Below are 21240 nucleotides of genomic sequence, written 5' to 3' on the forward strand. Positions count from 1 at the left end.
ACTAGGCCACCGTGGCTCTTCAAGGACATCTGCAAACAAATGCCATAAGGGGACTTTGCAGGTGGCCATTGTGCTCTCAGCCCTCTCAAGTTTCCATCCTCTCCTGTTTTCATGGGGAAATCTGATTTCTTAGGAAAACATTATCCACTAGATGGCAGCAGAGATGAACTTTTGGCTGAAGAGAAACTTACGTAAAACTCAGCAGGGCGGCTAGAATTGTGTTTGCCAAAAACTGGAAAAAATGAGAAAGTGCCATCATCCCAGGAGGAAACTATTCGGAAAATAATGGAATGTGCCGGAATGAGTAAGCTTACATTTGAAATTAGAGAACGAGAGGACGAGCAATTTTATAAAGTATGGGACTTGTTTTACCAACGGTTAGATAAAAAAACCTGGGAATGAAACTGTTTACTTATGCAGTAATAGAAAGTTATAGTTATTGTTATGAAAGTTTTTTTCCTTGTTACAATACAGAGCACTATTCACATGATATATAAAGGACAATAATGATCTTCATGTATAAGAGTGGGATGATTTGAACACTTTGGTATAATTGTATGTAGTGACCATTTTATATTAGAAAGATCTTTGTATATTAAGCGGATCAATGATGATGTAAGGAATAATTGATATATACATGAATTGAAATACTTAAACCACTATATGGATTAATAATTAATAATGGGAATCTATTCTTGGAATTCTGGATGATTGGTGACATTATGGTCAATTGAAAATATGAATGTATATTATAAACCAATGGGAATTCTTTGTTCTAATCTTCGCTTTTTCTCCTTGGAGATAGGTGATATTATAATACTTTAAAGACTTATTGTTATTTGATAGATAATTATGAATTTAAGGAAACAAGGACTGTTACAAATGAAAGAATATTAATGGTAATTTGAACACACAAAGCTCAATGAGAGTGAAATATTTAGTTATGTTTAATGCAAAACCAGTGATGTTATTCTTAATCTCAAGAATTGATGCACCAAAACTTGTAACCAAACGACATGCTTGATGAAATGGAGGAAAGTTGGTTTTTTTTTCTTGCTCTTGTTTTGTATGTGTTGTTTTGTTTTTTAAGAAAAAGAATAAAAATATATATTAAAAAACAACCTCTCCAGGGCTGCTTTCTACCTGAAGCCAGGAACCTGCAGAGAAGACCTCCTGATCCTCTTCACCTCAAGATGGGACTCTTCTCCTCACCTGGCCGAGGAAAGGGACGCAGCCCCAAACGCCACCGCTCCATCCATCCATCCATCCTGCCTAAACACACACGGCAGAATTGTTGAAAAACAAGCAAAGAAGCCGGATCATCTTTCGCTGGTTCAAGACGGGCAGAGATCTCCAAAGGCAGGCTGGGAATTACTACCCAATCCACCGGGCTGGAGTTGCAAAGTCCTTTATCTTTTGTCCTCTGGCAGTTTTGCTTTGAGAAGAATTGCAGAAGCGGAATTTCTCCCTGCAGCAGCTGAGCTGCCCTCCTGAGGTCTCCGCCGGGTCTTCTTGGAAGGCAGTGGCCTCTCACGCCTTCCTGAAAGCCAGGTCTGCCCCTGCCAAGGCTCCGTGCTGCAGACTGGCGTTCAAAAACCAACCTGCCCAGCCTGGCAGATCTGTGGGCTAAACACCAACACCCAAATCCGGGACACGGCCACACTTGGGAGAAGGCCAGAGAGATCACCCCCAAGGGACCCGAAGCCGGAAGAGGGGAAAACGAGAGACAGAGATCAATCTTTTTTCCTCTGAACTTCTTTTATTGGGAATGGTTGGACAAAGGAAATCCAGCTTGAACAGCAAGTTTATGAAAACTGTAATAAAAAGTTATTGAACCCAACTGGAAAAGGATCCTTACTGTTTAAATAACGTACAGAAGATAAAGAAAAAATTGTACAGGGAATTAAGTAAACCAAGGTGTCCAGACTTAAAAATAAATTAACATAAAAATGCCTCTTAGTTAAAACATAATTCTTGGATTTTTTAAAATACTTCTGTACCAAAATAAAACTTTGATTATTAGTTTAACGCTTTAAAAAAATAACAAAGTATTAGATGCTCTAATATTCAGTAGTGCTAAACCACATATTATTTACATCATGGAATATAACAGCAGGCACAAAAAACTTTCTATGATCTTTTGGACACGCGTACATTTTTCAGTGTTTTTAGATATATTTCTCCCCTTTTGTGTAATACTGAAAGTAAGCAATGTAATCTTAAGATCTCCAAAAATGTATATTATCCCAACAATTTTTATCGGTTTTTAACTAGAAGTTCTTCTCCCTCTACAGCACAGTTGAAAAAGAGGATGCGTACGTCATAATTCAAGGTGGTGAAGGTGCTCTAAAACAGATCTCTATTATAGCGGTGCGTTGCCGAAGGGGGAAAAAACTGTAACTTGCAATTTGCCCTCAAGAGATGCTGCACGGAGGATGCGCTTGTTCCTGGAGCCCTGAAGCTTCTCTGCATCGGTGCAATTGCCACCACGGCCAGATCCTCCCTCGAGGGCTGCTTCTGCAGGAAGTCCCTCAACGTGCTGGTTCCGCTCTGCCCGGGACACAAAGGAGCTGCAACTTACGACCGGCGGAGAAGAGAAGGTGGCGGGAATTCCCAGGGGAAGGAAATTTTAGAGAGGGCTTTGCGGACCTTCGTTTTCAGGACTTATTTCCCATCGTCCACCAATCAAACGCCCCAAGGAAATGCTCTCTTCACTCATTAGCATTAGTAAATTCATAACAATTTGTATTATTATTATAATAATTTTCCAAGTATTCCTCTGTTAGGCCCCTGACTGTTATTTAAAAGCTATGAAAGGAAGGGGAGTTTTTGCACCACCTGACAGATTCTCTCTGGCCGGAGAAATGGAGGGAGGGGATTCTCACTGAAGCTGAGCCGGGAGGGGAAGGGAGACCCTGCCTGGTTTGGGCCAGGCTGCCAACCTGCCAACCCAACCGGCCAAGCTCCTGGCCAGCCGGACTGACAGGGCACTGATGGCCCCAGAGCGGCCCTCCTGTTCTTAAACAAACTCTGCAATTTCAGTTTTGTTTAAAAACACAAATTCACCCAGAGCCTTCAGCTGTTTACACACAGCCCGGCTCTCCAGCCCTTCCCGGTGCCTGAAGCGACGCCCAGAGGCAAAAGAAGGGTTGGCTTCTCTCTGCCCCCTGCTTCATCATCCCCCCTCCAGGTCCTTTGCAGCCCCTCCAGGACACAGGAGAGCCGGGGAGGCGGGTGGCTCTCTTACTCAGCAGGGCCAGCGGACGCAGGCATGCACTTGGGGGTGTTGCAGCTCAGGCCTCCTAAGGAAGCCCCTGGAAAGCCCTTTCCAATCCCAGCTGGTATAAAGAGGGAGTCAGGACTCCCACCTTCCACTAAACCCAAGCAAAAGAGGAGGGGCAGAGGGCGAGAGCTGGCATGGTGCCATCACACCAGCCAATTCACCCTCAAACCATGTGGCGGTTCTAGAGTGGGGGGGGTGTCTCTCTCTGGGGAGCCCTTCCAAGAACAACTTTTCTTAAACTTTCAGACCACCGAAACTGCCACCAAACAAGAGCCACATTTCCGAGCGAGCAGCCACCAATGGCCCCCTGCTGACGGATGGGGAGGGTCCAGGTTTGTCTTCCCAAGGGGAGGAAGGGTCCCTGGGCTCCAGCTTCGCAGACCCCACAGGCTGCCAAGGCAAGTTGCTCTGAGCCCCTGCCTTAACAGGGTCCGAACTGCGAGGGGACGGAGGCGCCTGGGGGAGGAGAGCCTGGGGGCTGCCTAGCTGCCTGCAGGCGAATTCCAGCGTTCGCATGCTCCACATCTACTAAAGTGGTTTTTAAAAGAGCCGCCGTCAGGAAAGCCACGGGAGCTTTCATCCTGCGGCTCTTCCGGGCAACCCTGGTGTGAGGAGAGGAAGACAGGCAGGCAGGCAGACACACACAAGGGCAACACAACCCCCGAATCTCCCCAGCTTCCGCTTCTACTTGCACCAGGGCAGGCCGAGCTCAGAGGAGCAGAGCCCACGGCGGACGCTGGCAGGACAGGCAGGGCAGTTGGTGAGGGAGACGGAGCGAGAGTCCAGAGTCACTTTTGCCGAAAAGAAGCAGCACAAAACTGGAAGCCACACAAAACTTGTCGAGTTCAGTTGGTCGGCGTGTGTGAAGGGCCCCCGGGAGGGCCAGAGGTCTCTTCGGCCGGGTGGACGCAGCCAGGGAAGCACCGCTGTGCCCCAAAGGTCCAGAGCACCATCCCCGGCCCAGGCCGAAATGCAAACCGGGCGGGAGCCACCCCCCATGCCAGGGCTGTGCGGCCGGGCTCCTCCAGGGCGGGCAGCAGCCTCTCCCTCAGGCCACGTCGCCTAGCAGGCGTCTTCCCTTGTGCTTCTCCCTGCCCGACCGCTGCCCTTGGCAGGACTCGGCTCTGGGGCAGCAAAGCTCACCGGCCGGCCTCCTCCCCACCAGCCGCTACAGGCCGTTGCTGTTCCTGTGGCTGAGGGGGGGCTTGGTGAGCTCCACCCCGGCAGAACGGGACTTGTTCAGGAACTTGGGGGCCCTTCGCAGCAGCTTCTGGGCCTCCATGAAGGCCTCCGTCAGCTCCTTCTTCCACTGCACGAACTCGGGGTCGCTCTAGGGGGGAGCAGAGGAGGCTTCAGCCCCACCAGAGAGGCCCCCCCCCACGCTCAGCCCCCGGGAGGGCTGCCTCCCCCAGGACAGAGCGGAGCCAACGTCTCTGCCACGCAAACCATCGGACGCCCAAAGTGTGGCTCTTCCCCAACAGCCCCGGCTGCACTTGGGCTCAGAAGGCCGAGAGGTCGGGCGGGGGAGGGGAACGGCATCCCTCTCTCTCCGTAGCCCAACCTCCTTATTGGCATAAGAGCCCCAAAGCCCCCCCCCAAAGGAATAAACCCCCCTCCCTCCCCACCCTGCTTACCTCGCACTGCAGGACGAACTGCTTCCCTCCTTTAATCCGGAGAAGGATGCACCTCTTGTCCTTGACCTGCGTCTCCTCCACCAGCAGGATCTGTTCCATCGGCAGCAGGTTTTGCTGAGGGGGCGAAAGGAACCCAGAGGTTGCCCAGCCTGGGGGCAGGCAGGGCAGGGCAGGTGGGGTAGCCGGGGGGGGGAGGGGAGGGGGCCACTCACCCGGGACTCCCCTTCCCCTCGCCACTCCAGCCGGTTGGGGAAGAGGTAGAAGTAGCGACGCTGCCACTGCGTCAGGAAGGGTTCCCCAGCTTCAGCATGTAGCCGTGCATGATGCAGTCCTTCCCCAGAGCGTAATCTGTCGGGGGGGGGGGGGAGACGCCATGAGTGGGGAAGACGGAAGGGGCACCCCCCACACACACACAGCTGGCATGGCCGGGATGGGCTGTCCCAGAGTTGAAGGCTGCCAGAGCCACTGCCAAGGCTGGGCATACACTTCTAATAGAATGCCAACAGCTGCAGTCCTGCCCTTCCGTGGACCATTCCTGGGCAGGAGGCAGCTCAGCGGCCCACCCTGCCCACGGAGAGTCTCTGCAGCCGGGTCCCTGGGGCAGCCGAGCCGAGGGGTACCTTCCTCATGGCCCAGCTGCTTGTTCTTCGCTCGCTTCCGCAGCTCCACCTTGTCTGTGTCGGTGTTCACCGTCTCAAACACCGTCTCGGCCACTTCCTGCTGCCAACGCTCGGAAATCACCAGGGGAAAGTTCTTGTAGAGCTCTTGGTCGCAATCCAGCAGCTGGCAGGAAGGGGGAGAGGAGAGGATTCGCTTCCAGAACAATCCCCTGGTTTGCAAGCGACACGCAGCTCGTCCGCAGCACAGCCAGTGGTCAACCGCCTTGCTAGTCCTCAAGAGGCCCCCTGGCCTTCAACGGCCCTCCTGCCACCCCATGAGGCTGAGGTGGTAGCAGACGCCCAATGCCTCTCCCGGCCCTGTGCTGTAGGAGACGCCCTCAGGCGGGCTGACCTGCCCACCTTGATTCCCTTCGTGTCCTCTTCGTCGAAGGAGCCGATGTCGAAGGCATCTGCCGCGTTGACTTCTCCCCTGGGGGGGATGAGGGGCGGGGAGCACTGGCAACGCAAGGAGGGCAGCGTTACAAGGGAACGTCTGGGCCTTCGTCTCTCTATGGGGCCTCAGGGGCTCCAACAGAAACCGCAATCGGCTTCGGATTCGGCAATCAGGGACCAGCAAAGTGTCACTCAGAATCTCAGGTAACGGGGTCCCTGACGCTGAAGGGCCCCCCTGGGCTCACCTTTTGCAGGTAAACGTGCTGCCAGTCAATTCCTTGAAAGAAAGGGTGACTCTTGACCTCCTGGGCACTGCGGGACACAGACACAACGTGAGCTCCACGGCCCCAAAGCTGCACACCTGCCCCGTCTCCTCCCCCGAGTGGCCGCATTCAGCCCGGCAGTGGGAAAAATGGGTCTCTCCAAGGACCAGTGGCCGGGACAGGAGCTCGGCCACTGCCCAACCGCAGCACGGGGGCCCACCGTGCCAGGATCCACCTAACAGGACAGGCAGGCAGGGCGGGCAGCTGCCGGCTGGAGAAACCCGGAGTCTCCCTTGGCATCAGCAGCTTTGATCACCCCATAAAGGGGCCTCAGCCGGGCCAGAGGAGTTTCTGAAGCAGGAGAGGCTCACAGGCCCAACCCAGGGGCCCCTTGGTTTTCTGGGCTCCCCCCCCCCACGCTGCAGGGAGAAGGGGGCTCCGGGTGCAGGTGAGGAGCGGAGCCCTTCCCTCTCTGCAATGATTTGAATTCCTCGCCTGGGAGAGCAGCCGGAGTTTTGAAAAGTGAAACCGGGGCTCTTCAATTAGACTGTGTAAACAACTGGACTCCCACAGCCCTCCTTCCTCCCCTTTCCCAGTAGGGGGCTCACCCGCCACTTTGGCAGCCCAGGCGCTTCGTGATGTCCCGCTGGAGAAGCCCCTCCAGGAGAGACTTGAGTTCGGGAGAAAAGGAATCCGGGAGCTCCACGTTCTGGGGAGAAAGCAGAGACCCTCCGGGAGCCGAACCTGCCCTGCGACGCGGATCTTCCAAGCCCAGCAGGGGATCCCCTCTGCCGGAACGGGAGCCCGGAGTGCACTGCGAGGCTTCCAGGGTCGAGCCCCCCCCCCTCCGAAGCCCCTTCCCCAAGGTGGGAGAACTGAAGACACAGCACATCCAGGCAGGAGCCCGTGGCTTTAACGGCACAGCGGATTTCTTTGGAGGAAACGCTTCGGAGCTTTCCAGAATACAAAGGCATGGAATTCTCTTGAGGCTGGCCGTCGCGGTTTTCTCCCCGTCTCTAGAACTGCCGGGTGAAGCCGCGGAGGAGGCTGCACAGGGGACGTACGAGGAGAGTCCCCTGCCAGGAAAGGGGGCCGAGCCCACTTACCGCGGTGAGCGTCATGCGGTCGATCTCGTGCTTGTCTTTGGTTTTGTGTTGTCTGAATGGGCTGTGCCTGCAGGGAGGAGGAGGAGGAGGAGGAGGAGGAGGAGGAGGAGGAGGAGGAGGAGGAGGAAGAGCACACAGGGATTCAGCAGGGCAGAGAGGGGAAATGGGGAGCCTTATACATCAACACGGAGCTACTCACCTCCTGGAGGACCCATTGGTAACTTTCCCCACTTCCAAGAAACGTATCTTCAGCCAGTCTTAAGCCCAGGTTTCGTCCTCTCCTCCCTCACCACAACGTCGTCCCCCCCGAGAGCAGCAGCCCACAGAGGGGGCTCAGCCGGTCCGAAGGGGCCCGACTCACCCTCTGAGAAGCTTGAAGAGCATGCAGGCCAGGGAGAACCAGTCGGCTGTGCTGTCGTAGGCCGTCCCCTTCTGCAGCACCTCCGGAGCCATGTAGCCGTGAGTCCCACTGGGAAAGGGATGCAGACATGGGAGGGGGTCTGCGGAGGAGGCCAAGGCCACTACAGAGGGGGGCTGGCCAAGGCTCGGGCCGACCCCTCGGAGCAGAGCAGGGGGACCAAAGGGCCCCAGCCTCCAACTCTGGCATCGCCCACAGAAAGGGTCCCGGGGGGGGGGGGGGGCAGCTGAACTCAGGGCTGGGCCCAATCCCAGGGTAAGCGTTGTTGGGCTGCCCCTGCACGGCTGCGCCCCTCCTCCACTCACACGCTGGCATGGGGCTTCTTCTTGGAGAAATCGCACGCCAGGCCCAGGTCGGAGATCCGCACGTGGCCATGTTCATCCAGAAGGATGTTTGCTGGCTGGAGAGAAACCAGGCGGCCCCTGTGACTCTGTCAGGCGAGCAGCCAGCTGCAGCGGCCGCACAAGGACAAGGGCAGAGGCGGGGACGTCCCGAGGGGAGAGGGAGGAAGCTCCGGTTGAGGAGAGGGTCTCTCAGGCCCCGGAGCCTTTGCTGCCCACCGGAGCTCCTGGGCAAAGGGGGCCTGTGAAGACACCGTCCCAGCTGCCGCTTCCAGCCCAATCTGCCCACTTCCTTCCCACTTCCGTTTTGGGCCGTAAGGAGGGGTGCCCGGGAGAAGCCCTCTTTGGGGACACGATGCTGACCCCCGGTGCCCTGCCTCGCCCCCCACCCCCGGCCCCTCCCGGCAGGAGTTACCTTCAGGTCCCGGTAGACCACGGAGCGGCTGTGCATGTGCTCCAGCCCAAGGATGATCTCGGCGGCATAGAAGCGCATCTCCTTCTCTGAGAAGACCCCGTGCTGGGAGAGGTGGTAGTGCAGGTCCCCCCCTAAGGCCAAGAAGGTAAAGAGCTTTTGCCCCCCCCCCCTCGAATGGTATGGTTGTCATGTGCTTTTAAATTGTGTATTGTTATGTTCGTCTTTTTTATCCCTTGTGTGTACCCCCTTCCCTGACTTGGATTGTGAGCCGCCCTGAGTCCCCTTCGGGGAAAAGGGCGGCATATAAATGCAATAAATTCCAATTCCAATTCCAAGGTCCACCCTCGGCAGCTGCTCTCTGGGCAGGAAGGGTTCAAGCCCTCCTGTGCCCCTGCCCTGCTGGAGTCCCTGGGGCGGCCTTCAGGGACCCCCACGGAGAGGCCCTGCGGTGGCATCTTTCTGAGACAGCCCACCCCCTTTGCTGCCCTGCAGCAGACCAAGGCAGAAACACTCCCCCACCCCCCGCTCATTTACCATTCATCAAGTCCAGAATGAAGCACAGCTTGTCGGGCGTGTGGAAGGCATACGTCATGCACACGATGAAAGGACAGTGCTTGGAGGGGGAGACAGAGATTGGCACGATGCAAAGAGCCCCTCCCACCTCAGGGAGAACGGCTGGCCTGAGAGAGGCAGGGGAGCCAGCACCCACCCACCCACCCACCGGGATAGAGGCCCTGAGCCGGGCATGGAAGGAGACAGACTGGCCAGGCAGCCTTGAGAGAGAGGGAGACCCCTGCCATTTTCTCTCCCTGCCTCTCAACATGCCTGCCCAGACCCAGATGGACTGGCCAAACTGGGGGGCAACGACGGCGTTCTAGCTCCACGACCCCCCAGGATCCCTGCAGATGATCTCCAGGCGTTCCCCTGCCAAGCGCTGCAGAGGCGCTCCAGCTTTTCCGCAAGAGCCCTCGGTACGTCCACACAGGTCCACTGTGAGACCCTCCCTGCCCCCCCCATTTCCCCCTGCGCAGCAACCAGAGCCCAGGACAAGGCACTCACCCCGGTGCTGACGAGAGAGAGCATGATGCGTTCATTCAAGGCCAAGGTCTCCCCCTGCTTCATCTTGATGCGCTTCTTATCCAAACACTTCATGGCGTACCTGAAAAGTGGCACAAAGAGGCTGAGGCCGCCCCAGGCCATGAAGTCCTCCCTTCTTCTAACCCAGTGTTTCTCAACCTTGGCCACTTGAAGATGCCCGGACTTCAACTCCCAGAATTCCCCAGCCAGCGAATGCTGGCTGGGGAATTCTGGGAGTTGAAGTCCGGGCATCTTCAAGTCGCCAAGGTTGAGAAACACTGTTCTAACCAAAAGGCCAGCGCTGCGTCCTCGTTTGCTCCCAGGGGCTTCCCAGGACTCGCTCAGCAATTTGCTGGTTTATGAATTAAAAGGATTAAAGCCGGGGATTTCCGGCACAGCCACCGCGCTCTCCGTTCAAAGCTCAGGCCGACTTGCCCTGACTGGGAGCCCCTCAGAAGGTGCCCACAACCCCCTTGCCCCTCCCAGGGGTCTGGCTCCCATGCTGCTGACTGCACGGAGGGAGTCCATGCGAGCAGCCCCAGTACAGCCAGCCTTCCCCCAGTGAAGCAACTGGTTGCCCTTTCATGCATATGGGGCACAGTTGAAGCCCAAGTCACACAAGGAGGGGAAGATCTCCTTTCAAAGAGAAAACCTTCCTCCAACGTCTGGAGCACTGGGGAGGGGGGGGGGCGGTAAATGCATCAGTCAGTAACCCCCCCAACCGCTCTGATTTCTAATGGTTTGATCTGGGAAAATACACGTTTCTCTCATCCTACACGCAGGCAACACAACTGACATTTTCCCCGTGTCGGCTTTACGGCAGCCGTAAACTTCTCCAAAGCCGCCTCTGCCGATAATCCGATGGACACTGAAGTCATTCATGGTCAGCTGTGGAGAGAAGAGAGGGGACAACCTAGAACCACTCAACCCCCCCAAGCTGCTCAACTTCACAAGCGCACTAAAACTTTGCAAAGCATCATGACATGCCGAACACTTAAAGCAGATTGAACTCTGTGGGGCCACCCAAAACTAAAGACTATTGGCCAAAGAGTGTTTCTGGATCACATTCAGGCCCTCCAAGATAAGAGTTTGTTGTTTGCATAACCCTCAGCGATGCCCTTCACACAACACCCAGCAAAACGCCAGGAAAACACCTCCAAGGTCAGAAAATACTTACATGAATGTTCAGCTCGACATTTTTCCACTGGCAATATCGGGTGAACTTATCACTGGAAATAAGAAAGAGGGGGAGAAGTTATAGTCCACCACCACAATAAAAACAAAACTAAGATGAATTGGAAAAACAAAACCAAGTTTCTGAGTTTATAAATGTCTCTTGATCAGCCGTTTCTTCCTAATCGGCTGCCCTGAAAGGAGACTTGCTTATGATGCTTCTTCTAAAAGGCAGGAGAGATTCCAGCACAAATCGCTGTCAGAATAAGACCAAGCTTCTGTTATTTCCTAATCCCCTAAGATTCTATTTGAAATGCATTTTTAAAAGTGCTGAAACAACTCCTGGGGGGGGGGGAAATGAACACTGTAATTCAGAGAACTCAACAGTGTTGTTTTTAATTTAAAAATAAGAGAATGCTCATTTCTGAAGAGTCTCTTTGTCGAATCTCCCCGATACAACGCAACGGTTACAGCTGTTCATTTTGCACAAAACAATCTGGGGTGTGCAAGTAGCCCCAACTTTTCCGGAAGGGCCCCATGTTGGAGAAGGCCCACTGAGATTCCCCCAGCTGAGCTACATCTTACACCCTCCCAGAACAAGCATCTCGCCCCCAGCGGTCCTTTCCTCCCTCCTTCTGCAGGAGCTGATCCTGCAGAGACCCCTGGGGGGCCATGGGGGGGGGCATGGGGCTTGCAGAGAAGGAAGCCCTACCTTTCCAGAAACAGCTGGAAGATGTTTCCTCGCAAGCTCTCACAGATTTCTTCTAAGTAGGGCTATGGGGGGGAGGGGGGGAAGCCAAGAAAAATGCAATTATCCAAACCACACTGGCTTCCATACCACAAACCCAAGATTAAAATCAACTTTCCCCAATCTGGGGAATCACTTGGGGCTCTGCCTGCACTGGCTGAGGATGATGGGCTTCAGAATTCAACACGTTTTAAGACAATCAAATTGGGAAACCCTGATCTAAACCTTCAAGGCCGTCTCTCTCCTGGAACAAAACCTTAACCACGCCTTGATTTCTGCCCACTTTGGATTTATTCAACTTGTCACTCCGCAAGGACAGGAACAACCCCCCCCCCACACTCACCTGGAAGAGGGTTATGGGGACCTGCTTCTTGGCCAGGCGGGTCTGCACGTGACTGACAGCTTGTTTTGAAAAGGGCTGGAGGGAAAAGGCTCCGACTTATTCCTTCAGCTATTCTGGGGACAGAGACCCCCTGGGAACGTTCGCAGCAGCAGGGCCGGGGGCCCCTCTGCACCCTTTCAGTCCCAACCGCCCCAAGCCGAGCCCCACGGGGACCTTCCTTGAGTGGGCGGAAGGGGCAGGCCCCCCCGGGGCCCGGCTGCCCATACGCACGTGGGAGCAGGACAGCAGCTCCTTCATAATGAAGGTGTCGTAGATTTGGCGGCTCCTGGTGAGACGGTCCTCCTCGCAGTCCAGTTTCTCGTACTCTTTGATCTGCAAGACCCAACAGGGCTAAGGGGTCGAGGCCAGGCGCTGCCCAAGGCCCTTCTTGACCACGGGGGGGGGGCAGCACCTCTGGGTCCCACTGGGGAAAGCTGGGGGGTGGGCAGGCGCATTTGGGAAATGAGTTTCAAGACTCAATGAAAGCCCCATGAAGGGAGGGGAGGGGCGTTAAGCCAGCAGACCCCAGATCTGCCCTCCCCTGCGCTTAGACCCCGGGCTGGTGAGCCGCTTTGCAGGGCCGACCGGAAGCCTAAAAGGGCCTCCTTCTCCAAGACCGGTCTGGTCCCTCTGGAGCCACCATCAGCTTCCAGGGAGCCAGAGATCCGCTAGTCTGTCCCTCCAAACGATGCTGCCCTTTCTGACCCACCCTGGACTATTTGGGGAACACCCTAGAAGCCCCCCTTGTTCTGGAGGGCAGGCCGGAGGCTCCCGAGTGGCCATCAAGCCTCTTAGCCTAAAACGGACTCGGCTCCATCTGCTTATTCCTCTGATCAGTTTCCATGGAAAAGTCCGGTTGGGTTTGCATCAGGTCTGCAGCCACGCAGAGAGCGGGAGGAGGGGCTTGGGGGGAGGAGGAGGGGCTGCCATCCACAAGACCAGGCTACCCAACATCTTGAAAGCCATCCCGAGAAATCCCCCCCACCCCCGGGTTACCTGACAGCTGGGGTGAATCCCTCCTCAAAACACAGGTTGCCATGTGACTCACGGAGCAACAGGTGAGTGTGGAGGCTCCGTGCTCCTCTGATCAGATTTACTCAGGGCCTAAATGGGCCGTTACTCCACCAATCCCTCCAACGTAGGAAGACCCTCTTCTTCACTTAAAAAGAAAACCCCTCCAGCTTCCCGGGAGACTCGGGAAGGCAGCCCAGGCTCCCTTTACCTCTTCGTAAAACCTCAGCTGAGGAATCCCTTCGTCCATGTCATTCTGGCAAAAGTCTCGGAACAGCAGGAATCCTAGGAGGCAAACAAGCCACGGTTTGTGTGCGATCGGGGGAGATGCAGGAGACCGGATCCCAGGCAGGATATGCCTCCAAACCCAGCACCGGCTGTGATCTCCGGCGCCTGTCCCTCCAGGACTAAAAGGCCCGAGGAGTCCGAGCCATGAAAGACGCACAGACGGCCGGGAGCTTGTGAGGGGCAGCCCGGCCACAAATACCCAGCCACACCCTCTGGAACGAACTCCCCGTGGAGATTCGCACCCTCACCACCCTCCAGGCCTTCCGCAAAGCCCTTAAAACCTGGCTGTTCCGACAGGCCTGGGGCTAAAGAGCCGTTGCCCCCATCTCAAATGGTATGACTGTTGCGCGTTTTAAATTATGTATTGTTTTGTGTTGTTGTTAATTTGTCTGTATCCCCCTTCCCTGGTTTGAGTTGTGAGCCGCCCTGAGTCCCCCTTCGGGGGGGGGGGGGGGAAAGGGCGGCATACAAATGAAATAAACATTCAAGAGGAGAAGCCCCTTCTCTCCGCAGGAGGAGGAGGAGATGGGAGGAGGGGAAACGGAGGCTCTGCCGTTCGGATGGAAAGAGACTGCAGAGAAGCCTTCACCGAGACTTGCGAGCGAGGGCATCTGAAATGCCAGCCGTCCCAGAGATGCCACCCCACAGCCTGGCCTTCCTCTCCCGGCATGAGGCCTCGGACGGAAGCACGGAAGGGCCCACCAGGTACAGGCGGCTCCCAAGGACCACCCGGGGGGGGGGGGGGACACGCGCAGTCCGACCTCTTCATGCGACGGTTAGGAAGGACACTGTCGGGAGTCAGGCCAGGGTGACCAAAGATGAATCCGATTTTCATGAAGGTAAAGTGAAACGGATCCTTCCTGGCTCAAAGCCTTCGGGCAGGGTGACCCCAAAGTTCGTCCGAGGCTGGAAACCGGCCGCCGTGGCCGAGATGACCCGGATGAGGACACGGCAGGGCTTGTCCTCCGATCTCCCAAGCGGAGAGGCGAGAGGCCGTTCCTATGGCAATCCCTCCTGGGCTCCCCACAATGCCAGCGCAGGGGCCTCCCTGGCGCTTCGGCCTCCGGCTGCCCTCAGCCCACCCCGAAGGGCGGCTCCATCCCCACGTCAACCACTACGGTAACGACATCAAAGCGGTCGAGTCACCCGGTCGGGCAGGAGCGACTTTGCCTGGTGAGTCACCCAGACAAACCCCTTCGTTGCACAGGGCCGATGAGCCCCCGGAGACGCACAGCCACAGGGAGGAGATCCGTTTGGGGGAGGGCTGAGGGGGGCAGGACCAGGCCTCCCATTAAGCAGCGGCTGACATCAGCTGATGGATTCAGGGGCAGCCTAAGCTTTATTTGCAGAGGAAAAGTAAATATTTGTGGGGGAAATACGGCATTTCCTTGGCCAGGCTTCTATATATATATATATATCGTGATCAGAATCTCCTGCCTTCCATTAAGAGTGGGCTCCACCCTGGAGTTATTCCAGGACTTTCTTGGCCCTGGGGGCAAATAAAACGCCCCCCCCCCTTTGGATAAAAACCAAATCCTCAGCATTTCTGGTCTCCAGGCATGGATGCTTATTCGTCCCGTCTGAATTTGCAAGGGGTCTTTTTGGGTTGCTCCCCCAAGGAACCCACTGCATATCCATCAATGAAACAATTCACGCGAAAACAGGGCAGCCCCCTCCCCCGTCTAAAGTATGAAAATAATGATTAAAGAAGCTAATTCAATAAAACAAAACATTACGAGGAAACAAAAGTCATCTCAAATGGGCCACCTTTTTCCTAACGCAGGTGAGCCTTCGCAGGTGTGCAACCTATGGCCTTCGGGGGGGTGGGGGGTGGCCCACAAGGCTCAAGGGCTTGGGCTGGTCAGAACCAAAGTCCAGCACATCTGGAAAGCAGCAGCTGGCGAAGGGCTGCGTCCTTTTCATGCATTTCCTGGGCTTTCCTTCCTTTTTGTGAAGCGTGACCCGTCAAAACCGCGGTCCACAAAAGTGCGATCGACGAAAGCGCGCATTTGACGTCATCACAGCGCGACGAAAAAAATTAAAAATTGAAATAAAAATTAAATTAAACCAAGCCGATTCACATAAAGGTAAGGGTTAGGTTTAGGTTTAGGGTTAGGGTTAGGTTAAGGGTTAGGATTAGGTTTAGAGCGTTAGGGTTACGTTTAGCATTAGGTTAAGGGTTAGCGTTAGGTTTAGCGTTAGGTTAAGGGTTAGGTTTAGGGTTAGATTTAGGGTTAGGTTAAGGGTTAGGTTTGGGGGGGTTAGGGTAAGGTTTTTGCTTTATTTTTACATTTTTCGATCACAGCGTGATGTTTCCGTCGCGCTGTGATGACGTCAAATGCGCGCTTTCGTCGAGCGCAATTTTGTCCTCCGCGGTTTTGTGGTGGAACCTTTGTGAACAAGGGGACCGGGCAGGTGGACTGTCAGGAGGGGAGCTGACCAATCAAGAGATGAGTCTCGGGCTGCAAAGGGAGCCGTCCTTTACCAAAATGCCAGGACTATTTTTACACACGTTTCGTTTCCACATCTGCTTCCTTCATTTAGCAGCCAGATTTCCTCTCCATTGTCCTTTTCAGAAAGAAGCCGTGTCTTCTGCCTTGTTCTCCCAACAGCCAAGCAGGCACAGAACGACCTTTGACACCTGGCACCATGAAACCAGCAGAGGCTCCCAGTCGGCTACGGGTCTGTGACGGCCACACCCAGCCTCCTAAGCGGGGTTGCTGACCGGCCCCCGCCTGCCTAGCAGCCCTTCAAGGTAGACCAGACTACGAAACCAGCATCACATCTGTGCTAATACTACATTTTTATAAGGTTGCCGCGTCAGAATCTTGCAGGCCTAAAGGTGGTTCTCCCCCCTCCCCCCTTACCTGCATGAGACCCCCAGAGGCCGAGAGGCTTCCTGGGATAAGAGGAGTCCCTGTTATCCGGATATTGTGTGGCCGGCCTCCCTTCCTCCTCCTCTTCCTCATTGCCTTCCACACTGCCTAGGCGGGACCCACAAGGGGTGCCACGCAATACAACCCACAAGGTAACAAAACCACAATGCGTTCAGCAACTTCTTCTTGAGCCTTTTCAAGCTGAAGGACGATTTCCCTGGCCAAGCAAGCAAGCAGCACCTCCTTTTAGCAGGTTTCACGTGTTCAGAAGAACCTTTGAGGAACCCCTGGGCTCTTAGTGCAAAGAGGGGGGGGGGACTTAAGCCACTTTTCACCCTCTGACCGTCGGTCTTCCTCCATCGCCCAAAACCTGGATAAGCCTCTTAAAGTCCAAGCCAGCTTTTCAATCATTCCCACGTGGGGGACTCCCCTGGCCGGAACAAGCATCTTTAGAGCATTCAGAAAACCACGAAAGTGACAGGGCCACTTTCAAGTCCGAGCACCTGAGACGCTAATAAAGGTTTGGCCTTTCCCTTCCTGCCGTCAGCCTCCAATCTCACCGCCAGGCCAGGATCTCTTCCATCCCAATCCCATCGTATTGGAAGAGGAGAGAAATGGGGGAAATCTCCCCTTTTGAAGATTAGTAAATGCAGAGAAGCGCCTGGAGCAATTGGCTGGATTATCCCCAAAGCCTGCTTAGAGATTTGGCTTTGCCGGCATGACACTCCGGCATTTGTCTGGCGTTGTTTACACTTCTAAGGGCAAAGCCTTCCCGGGATTTCCACCGACGGAGCAGCTGGAGGCAAACCCCGTCCACAGAAAGCCACCCTTCAGCAAGCACTGCCTGTCACCCTCACAGGCCCTGCAACACCGACGCCCACGGTCCCACAGCAGGATGGCCCCTCCAGGAAGTTCCAGCCGCTGCCAGCAAAATCCCGAAGGGGCAGCTCTGGCTCCACAGCAGAGTTGCCCTTGTGGGCACCGCCATCCCGCTGGGCAGGCTGACGAGGGGGCCGCCACAGCTGGACAGAGCAGAGAGCCTGAGCCGGAAGGCCTGCAGGGCAGCTCAGCTGCAGGGGGTCTGTGCGTGTTGCGGGCAGGATAGGGGGCCACCCAGCAAGGCCAAGGCTCAGCTGCCCCCTCCTCTCCAGCTCAGACCCCTGCGCTCCTCTGGGACGCTTGGAGGTCCGGCTTTGCCTCTGCCCCCCCGGTGATCCCAGCAAAGCCACGGCTTCTCCCCCGAGTCTTCCCGCATGATCCCGGACCCCGACTCACCCCAAGACTTACCGATCTTCTGATTGAAGACCTTTTCAAAGGCCAGCTCTCCCCTCTCCTCCAAATACTTCTGCATGACGCTGCGGATGCTGAAAGGCAGAGAGAAGCCAAGCGTTGCTCCCGGAAGGAGTAAAGGCGGACTCAGGAGACACTGCCAGGCTATCAGGGCTGCAAGACCCCCCATGCCCCCCCCCATTAAGCCCTCCCTCAGGAGTCAACCTGTAGGGAGCCACTTGGTGGGGCTGCAGGAGCGTCTGCCGAGGAGCCTCTCCCGTCCTGATCCGGTCAGGAGGAAAACGATGCCCAGCCAAAGCACCACGGCAACCACCGTCCAAACCCTTAGGGTGGGCAAAGCCTCTCCGGGACCCCGGCCCACCCTGCAGCTCCTCCGCAACTTTCCCCTGCGCGCGCGCACACACCCCCCCAGCCTCTCCCTGCAAGCGGAGCCAGGTGTGTGGGCAGGAGAGAGGCCCCTGTCTCTGCCGGCAGGGTTGGGGGTTAGGGGAAGAGAGGCCCCTAAAAGCCATCGCTAGCCAGGCTGAAGGCAAATGAACCACACAATGCCGTGGTCCTTTCGGTGGCCTTTTCCAGAGCAGAGTCAGTTCGTGTTTGCAGTGCTTCAGTGCCAAACCACCACTTCTCTCTCCAGGCCGCCATGGGTGCCAGCCAGGGCAACGAAGACACCCGCGGGACAGACGGCGACGGCCGGGGGCATTCCAGGAAGCAGACCTCAGCCGGGTCAATGGGCCGAGGCTGCCATGGCGCAGAGCCACGTCTCGGCTAGTCCAAAGGACACCCGAGGCCGAGGGGCCTTTCCTCACCCCAGCCCCAGCTCCCCGGAGAGGCTTTCCCCGGGGAAGGGCCCTGTCACGCCCTCCGGTCCTCATCCAGAGTGGCGGGAGAGGAGCAGCGGCTAAAAGTGCGCGGAGCAAACGTTGGCCAGGATCCTTGTAAGGAGGGGAAGAAGACTTTTCCTCCTTTGAATGAGATTCCGGCTGAGCTCGGCTGCTCCAACACCAACACCGCCAGCTACGCACGGAGAGGAGGAGGTTTGCTTTCATTCATCACCAGGGATAAACGCCCAGCGCCTGCTCAGCTTGCAACACTAAACGAAGGCTTTCCCCTCGGCCTTCCCTCATCAACACTTTGCATCAGGAAACAAAGACAATTAATGCATCCTCACTCATTAAGCCTGCAAGAGCCGAGCAGAAGTGCCTCGTGCCCCCCCCCGCCAGACGTGCCCAGGGGAGCCGCCGTAAGTGGGCGCCTGACTCCACTCTTCCCTGGGCTGCACCAGGCCATCCAGACCCCCCCCCCCACCTCACTGCCTCTCAGAGAGGGTAAAGAAGGAAATTCAGAGCAGACATTTCAGCCAAACCCTTCCTGACCCCCAATTCTTAAGCAGACGGGGGCTTCTTCCCAGCACCCCATGACTGTGGCCTCACGGACAAGCTGAACCTCCCCCACCATCAAGGAATGCCCACTGCTCCCACCATTGGTCTCGCTGGCCAAATGTCAGCTAGTCGGCCTTATGCTCCTTTAATGGACATTATTTTTAAAAGCCCCAGAAGAACTCCTGTTCTGCTGATTGGCAAGAAAAAAAGGCAGCCCAGGACTCTTGCTGCAGAAAATATAAATAATACAGATGGGACGTTTTGTCCGAGTGGAGTTTTGACCCCCCCCCCCAAGCCCTCCTCCTTTCATTTCTTGATGAGACTTTCAGCTGCGTCTCTCAACCTCTGTAGCTTTAAGTTCTGCGGACTTCAACTCCCAGAATCCCCCCGTCTTTGCCTCTGCTGGGATTCTCAGGGGGCCACAGGGCCCTCTTCCCTCCCAGAGACTGGCTTGAGGAAGGGGCCTCCAAGGCTCATCCCACGGTCGGCCATTTGGATTCATTTGGGAGAGGAAACGGATCCACTGCAGCCAACAAAGACAAGAGGCTCAGCTGGGGCTGGGAGCCTGGTTGCCGGACCCCAGGCCCAGGCCAACAGCCACCAAGGATCTGGCTAAGAATGCAGGGTGGGTCAGACAGGACCCTTCCCCTGAGGACAACCCCAACTCTAGAACTGGGGGGGGGGCAGTGGCAGAAGAGAGCCCCAAAGGTCACATTCATGTGCCGCCCAAGGACCTCTTGTTGGCTTTCAGCTTCACAGGCTGGGTTTGAAGCCATAAATTATGGCTTAGTGTGACAATCAACCCAGCCAACAAGCCTTGGGGCAAGATGCTGGCTCCCCCCCCCCCCCGTCACTTGGCAGGGGCCATCTGGGGACAGCGGGAGTTTGAAAGTAACAGCTGGTCAGGGACTGCACAGGACAATTTTGGGGAGGGGGTGCAGGGCCACCTGGAGACCTGGCACATCCCCTCCCACAGGAGCCCCCTTGACTCCAGCCCCCTTTGGGCAACGCTTGAGGACCAGGCGCTCCCAGGGTGAAGGAGGCAGTTCTTGGGGGGGGGGGGCTGCAGTTGAACAAGCCTGGCAGAGCCTGGGGGGCTTTTGGCTCCTCAAAGGGGGGGGGGAAATGAAGGGTGCCTGGATGGGGGGAAGGATGCTCTGACTTGGGGAGGGGCTGCCAGGCCTCCACCCCCCCTTCCTGCTGGCCCCAAAGACGGAGGCTGTTGGGGGGAGGGGGTCTCCGAAGCCCCCCCCCCCGCTCTCCCCGCAGCCCCGCGGGTCCGGCCGCCTCACCTGGGCTCCGGCAGGGCGAGCTTCTTGCTGGCGCGGGCGGCGGGGGAGCTGCGGCTCTTCTCCATGGCCATGAGGTAGCTGACGTCCGCCAACACCGCCTCCAGGTCTGCCATCTTGGCGGGCCCCGCGGGCCCAGGGGCCACCCAGCGCCTCCCGGCTACCCCCCGCGCCGCCCCGCGCCCCTCCCGGCCCCCGCGCCGGGCCGCCCCATCAGGAGGGCGCCGCCAGGGAGAGCGCGGCCGGCCCGGGGCTCAGGCGGCCGGGCTGCGGGGGGCTGCGCTCCGCCGCCCCGGCATCGACCTCGGCGCAACGGCCCGGCGGCTCCTCGCGCGACTGCACGCCGCCGGCTCGCGACCTGCTCTCCCGAGCGCTCGGCAGGGAGGCGGCGGCGGCGGCGGCGTCCTTGGAGCTGCGGCGCTGGGCTGCGTCTCGGCGGCGGGCGGAGCGCGGGCGGGCGGGCGGGGGGGGCAGGGGAGGCGGGCGCGGCGCGAGGGAGGGGGGGACCGCTGGGGGAGGGTCGCGGCGGAGGGTCCCAGGCGGCTCCTTTCAGCCCCTGCCCAGGCTCCCCCGCTGCGCCGGCTGAGCGGCTCCTTCGGCTCGCCTGGCCCAAGCGGGAGCCCCCCCCTCCAGCCCTTTAAGAAGCCCAGCTCCGCCCGGGGGTGGGCCGAGGCCGGCAGGTGCGAGGGTTACGCGCTGCTGGCTGAAGAGAGGCTTCTCCCAGTGGGCGAGGGAGGGTCTTGGTGGGGAACCGTCCGCCGGGGGTCTCCGAGGGACCCTTTTTCCTGTAGATTGGGTTTGTGTAAGTCCCGTGGTTGGTGCACTGGAAAAACCACAATTTAGGAGGAATAAAATAGTGCCGAGAAGATGAGTCAGGCAGATTTGAAAAGGGCGAGTTCCCTTCGTTCCCCACTTCAAGGAAGTGAATTTGAAAATAATGGAATAAAACAAGGAGCCTTTCTAATTGCATTCATTTGATTGCGCGGAAGAAGAAATTATTGCCTCCTGTTTCCAGGCGCTGGAGGGCATTTCTGGCAGCATCTCAGCTGGAGGTCCTGCTGCAGGTTCCCTCCCTGGGCTTCCTGGGCATCCCCTGTCAGGCAATTGTGGGGGGAATGAACTTTGCTGGGGTCTCTGTTTATCACCTCCATTGCAATCAACGCTGCCTGGCTTTCCCAGCACAGGGGAGCCAGCAGCTCCCCTTTGGAGGGGGGG

At 56.8% G+C, this 21240-nt stretch overlaps 1 protein-coding gene across 1 annotated transcript; it reads right to left on the reverse strand.

Moving 5' to 3' along the window:
- Positions 1-1739: 1739 nt before the first annotated feature.
- GRK3 (G protein-coupled receptor kinase 3) lies at positions 1740-20425 on the reverse strand. Its single transcript, XM_014075869.2, is given in 22 exon segments — positions 1740-4613; positions 4918-5031; positions 5130-5212; positions 5215-5265; positions 5538-5700; positions 5937-6032; positions 6215-6281; positions 6841-6941; positions 7339-7405; positions 7700-7807; positions 8062-8156; positions 8513-8643; positions 9047-9125; positions 9572-9671; positions 10386-10477; positions 10767-10818; positions 11475-11536; positions 11854-11928; positions 12124-12225; positions 13115-13188; positions 17355-17431; positions 20029-20425. Coding segments are annotated over 22 exon segments (2064 nt in total). The 5' UTR covers positions 20142-20425; the 3' UTR covers positions 1740-4451.
- Positions 20426-21240: the final 815 nt, after the last annotated feature.

This window comes from Thamnophis sirtalis, unplaced genomic scaffold (genome assembly GCF_051295495.1).
Source record: "Thamnophis sirtalis isolate CommonGarterSnake01/CBP01778 unplaced genomic scaffold, rThaSir2_p1.2 scaffold_2, whole genome shotgun sequence".
Taxonomy (NCBI): Eukaryota; Metazoa; Chordata; class Lepidosauria; order Squamata; family Natricidae; genus Thamnophis; species Thamnophis sirtalis.